Below are 4,431 nucleotides of genomic sequence, written 5' to 3'. Positions count from 1 at the left end.
TCTCATCCGCAAAGTGTGATGGGAAGGGCCACAGCAATTAGCGCTGCAGCAGCGAGCAAGGCTGACCTGCTTCACAACCTGTGACTCAGTTTCTTCCCTGAAAGGGCAGGATAGTGATGCCCTAGAACTGCAGCTATAGCTGCATTTGTAAAGCACACTGCCTGCAAATCATCCCTGGATCCCGCCCCCCACCGCCAAGCTTAAGAACTGCTGGTGCCAGGACCTGCAGTGGACCCCGTACGCAGTTTATAGCAAAATGTCACATTGAAATGATAGCTGCTAAGTTTCATTAACAGTTGAGGTCACAATGCACATTTTATTTTGATTAGTTCCTGTGACTCCTTCAAATTATTTTTAACCCAGCAACACTACTTCCCAAGGTGTAGATGTGTGATGACCGGTGAGTTCAGTGTTGAGAGGGAGTTTAAAGACTCTTGGTGAAATACAGACAAGAAAAAAAGACAATCCAAAGCTTCTTTAGTCAGATCTCAAGATTCAACAAGAAAACCGAAATTACCTGGATGTTCTCCTCTGATTTAGAAAGTGATATACTAAAATTGAAAATATTTAGAGTGTTACGATTTACTTTGTAGGAACCAGGATCACTTGAAATGCACAGCAGGCTCATTCTGTGAGGTTTTCTTTTCCCCTAGCAAAGACAACCTGGGACGCCCAAATGTTCATCTGAGGGCTTCTCCTTCAAGGCATTCAAGTCTGCTCTTACAGGAGAATGAGAAGTTTACAGTGACTATATATTTAGTGTCATCATTAAAAATATTTCTAATTCTATTAAATACTTAACATTGATCACAAAAATTGGCTTTTGTGACAGAGGCGCTAGCAGAGTGAAAAAGTAGGATTCCAGATTTTATTTGTTTATTTATTTTTAAGATTGAAAGAACACACCCGGGATAAAATTTCTTAGATCAATAAAGCTTCGGGAAACGGAGCGAGTTGTTCCGGGACCCACTGAAAACTGGTGAACTTGAACTTGGAAATGGGGTTTTGACAACGCAACTGTGGGGAACAAGTGTCTGAACCAATCTTCAAACACCACCTCACATTTTTCTCTCCCCAAGTGTTCGAGTGGCAGACAAAATAAATTACCATAAATTATACGCCAAGGCAACTTCAAAACAACATGACACGACATGAGGCTGAGGATTTCCTTAGCTCCTCCAGGAAGTGTGTAACACTGTTTGTGCTTCTGGCCTGCAGGCTGGGTCGGAGGGGACCCGTCAGACGTCGGGGTAGTTGCAGTAATACACCGCGGAGCTGGCGTCGGACACCACCGAGGAGATGGCCCCGTGGCTGTCCGCCAGATTCACGCCGGAGTCGTGTCCCTGGTAGGGGAGTCCCATCTCGGGCTTGCACACAAAGTGCAGGTACTGTTCGAATTCCGTGCGGTCCACCTCCCCGAGGAGCTCGGCCGGCTGGCCGGGGTCCGCGCCGTCCCGGCAGGGCAGCGCCTCGGGCGGCGGCGACGGCTGCCCCGGGCCCGGCGGGGGCGGCTGCGGCGGCATCTGGAAGCCGCGCCCGCCGCCCGCCGCCGCCGCCGCCGCCGCCGCCGCCGGCGAGCCCATCGCGCCGTAGTACATGTGCAGGGCGCTGGGGGGCGCCAGGAGGCCCGGCATCGCGGGGCCCGCGGGCTCCGGGCCGAGCCGGGCGTGCAGGGGCCCGGCGGCGGGCGGCTCCGGGGGCCCCGCGTAGTCCGCGGCCTGCGCGTAGCTGTAGGGCCCGGCAGCCGGACAGTCCCCGGGCAGCGGCGCGGCGAAGAAGGCGGGGTCGGGCTCCACGCCGTCCAGCGGGGACGTGTCTGGCGTGGGCAGCGGGTAGCCGTCGAGCGGGGGCGCGCCCAGAGCCTGGCAGTCGCGGTAGTGGCCGCCCATGTGCGGGGGCAGCAGCGGCGGGCCCGCGGGGAAGCCCTGCTCGGGGAAGGGCAGGCCCAGACCGTCCATGGCCACGCGGCCGCCCTCGGGGCCCAGCGCGGCCGCCGGCGGCTCGGCGAGGCCGTGAAGGAAGCCGCCCTCCACCCGCTTCAGCCGCTTCACCTGCTTGCGCCGCCGCGGCCGGTACTTGTAGTTCGGGTGGTCCTGCATGTGCTGCACGCGCAGCCGCTCGGCCTCCTCCACGAAGGGCCGCTTCTCCGCCAGCGTCAGCGCCTTCCAGGACTTGCCTGCGGGAGCGCGGGAGGTGGAGAGGCGCGCGGGCTTAGGGTCGGAGCCCCGCTCCCGGGCCCCAGCTGGTCCCACCGCCCCCGCCTCCGACCTCGGATTGTGCAGCCCGGGCAGGGAGGGGAAGGGGTCCAGGTGAAGGTGAACGCTGGGCCTGCGGAGGCCGAGCACTCGGGGAAGACGCGAGGCCTCGGGTGCCTTCCTGTCGCCTCCTGGAAGCGGCTTCCCGCTCATCCGCTCGCGGTCGTCCGAGGAACCGAGAGCGTCCCCACCCGGGCGAGGAGTCGGGGGGACGGGCGCGACCAAGCCAGCTCCGCGCCAGGGTGCCCTCGCCGCCACTCCGACGCGCGGGGAAGCCGCCTCCCGGAGCCGCTGGACCCGCGCCCCGGCCACCCGGGGAAGCCGGGCGCCGAGGCCCAAAGCCGTTCGGAGACTCGGAGAGCGGGAAGCGGGAAGGGACCGAGGGCCCCAGGGAAGGACGTGGCGGCCGCGCACCCCCGGCCTCCTCCGGCGCGAGGCCCACACCCCGTGAGGCTCAAGGAAGCGGCTCCACGATTCGCACTCTCTGGGTCCCGGGCTCGGACTCACCCAGCATCTTGCTCAGCTCGGCGTTGTGCAGGTCCGGGTTCTGCTGCGCCAGGCGCTTGCGTTCGTCCTTCGCCCACACCATGAAGGCGTTCATCGGCCGCCGGATGCGAGACTCGCCCTTGGCTCGGCCCGCCGTCCCGGCCGGCGCCCCGCTGCTCGCCGCCGCCTCGCCCTTCATCTTCATGTCCCCGAGGGGACTCAGCGACTCGGCCCAGGGGCAGGGGCCCAGCCCGGCCATCACGGCGGGCAGCGCGCTCCGGGGCTGGCTCTGCTCGTCACTGGCGTACCCCGCATCCGGGCTGCTCATGGCGCTCCAGCCCTGCCCCGCGCCCCGCGACCCTCCGCCGGACACGCCGCCTCCCCCGACCGGGGGGGAGGGAGGGGGTGGGGAGCGAGAGAGGGAGATGCCCCGCGGGCCGCTCGCGCCCCCCGGCCCGACCCCGCCGCCGGCGTCCCTGGCAGATCGCAGCCCCGGCGCAGCCAGCGTCCCCGCCGGCCCAGTGACACTGCGGGCGCCCCTAGGCCGCGGGGCCTTTTCTGCACAGACGTGGCCAATGGAGCGACGGGGGCGGGCCGGGCCGGCGTCGCTAGGCCCACGCCCAGCTCGCCGCCCAGGTCCCAAGTCCCAGCTCAACCCCACGCCCGCCCTTTCCCCTCCCCCGCCCCGACCCCGCGCCCGGGGCTACACCTGCCCCCGGGAAAACTGGCTGGAGCCGGGCTTAGGCGCCACGTCCTCTCCGACCCGGGAAGGGGGACTTCTGAAAAACTTTCCCGGGTGCTGATCGCACTGCTGCACAGAAGCACTTGGCCCCCGGCAGTTCGGATCAACACACGAAGCATCCACTAAACCAGGAGCTGCGGGTGTTTCAGCCGTGGGTGACCTAGCCTTCTTCCGAGAGACCTACGGACGTCTTCAAATTGAAAAATATTTTCTCTTCCCAAGGACTCAACGTGCTTGTCGTACTATATTCAAAATGCCATGTCCGAGGTAAATTCTACTTTCTAAAACAAGATTACAAACGTCATTCCGAAGAAATGAAAAACTTTACCCAAAACGACGAACCGGCCCTTGACAATTTGTACGTGAAATGTACAGTAAACTTAACAAAGTTTTCTCATATGTGTTCAGTAAAAGAGGCAAGGCTTAGTTTTGATTTCTAAAATGTGGTAAAGACAGCAGTGATATTTATCTAAATGCCTGCCGATTAGAGGAAAGAAAGCAACTCCTGAGGAGCGAAATAACTGTAGCTCGGAGGGTCAGCTTGAGGTGGCGACCCTCACAGATGACTGGGGGATTCCTCTATGTTTCTCTAGACTGCAATGAAAATCTGAATGACCGTTAAACTTCTGTATCAATCTGAGAAACCTTCTGAGTGGGATTTGTAAACAAGCCCTTATCTTGCTCTTATATACAGCACACCATCCTTCCAAACGTCAGCAAACTAGTTTATCCTTATAACCCTATGAGGTAGAGGCTATTATATCTTACAGGAGAGGAAACTGAGGCACGGAGAGGTTAAGGACCTTGCCCAAGATCAGGGCAAGTGGAATTCATCTCCAGTAGTCTGCCCTCAGACTTGGAGCTCTTAACCTTTAAGCCAAGCTGTTGTATTCGTGTACTTGTTTGTGTATCGCGTTGTTTTCTACAGCAACGAACACGGCCATTCCT

At 60.1% G+C, this 4,431-nt stretch overlaps 1 protein-coding gene across 1 annotated transcript; it reads right to left on the bottom strand.

Moving 5' to 3' along the window:
• Positions 1 to 1,063: 1,063 nt before the first annotated feature.
• On the bottom strand, positions 1,064 to 3,084 carry SOX17 (SRY-box transcription factor 17). The gene is made up of 2 exons (XM_079722603.1): positions 2,763 to 3,084; positions 1,064 to 2,176 (listed from the first exon to the last, which is right to left on the bottom strand). The coding sequence occupies exons 1-2, from the start codon at positions 3,067 to 3,069 to the stop codon at positions 1,239 to 1,241; spliced, it is 1,245 nt and encodes a 414-aa protein (XP_079578729.1). The 5' UTR covers positions 3,070 to 3,084; the 3' UTR covers positions 1,064 to 1,238.
• Between the last annotated feature and the right edge of the window lie 1,347 nt (positions 3,085 to 4,431).

The sequence above is a fragment of the Hyperoodon ampullatus genome (genome assembly GCF_949752795.1).
Source record: "Hyperoodon ampullatus genome assembly, chromosome: 17".
NCBI lineage: Eukaryota > Metazoa > Chordata > Mammalia > Artiodactyla > Ziphiidae > Hyperoodon > Hyperoodon ampullatus.
Note: the sequence above shows the minus strand (reverse complement) of the source record. Positions and strands in the feature narration are given on the sequence as shown.

Bases quoted from the DNA above. Each gene is read 5' to 3' on its own strand.
- SOX17 (XM_079722603.1), bottom strand. From the start codon at position 3,069: ATGAGCAGCCCGGATGCGGGGTACGCCAGTGACGAGCAGAGCCAGCCC. The intron at 2,177-2,762 runs GTGAGTCCGAGC...GCGCTCCCGCAG, and splicing joins CGAGCTGAGCAAGATGCTGG to GCAAGTCCTGGAAGGCGCTG.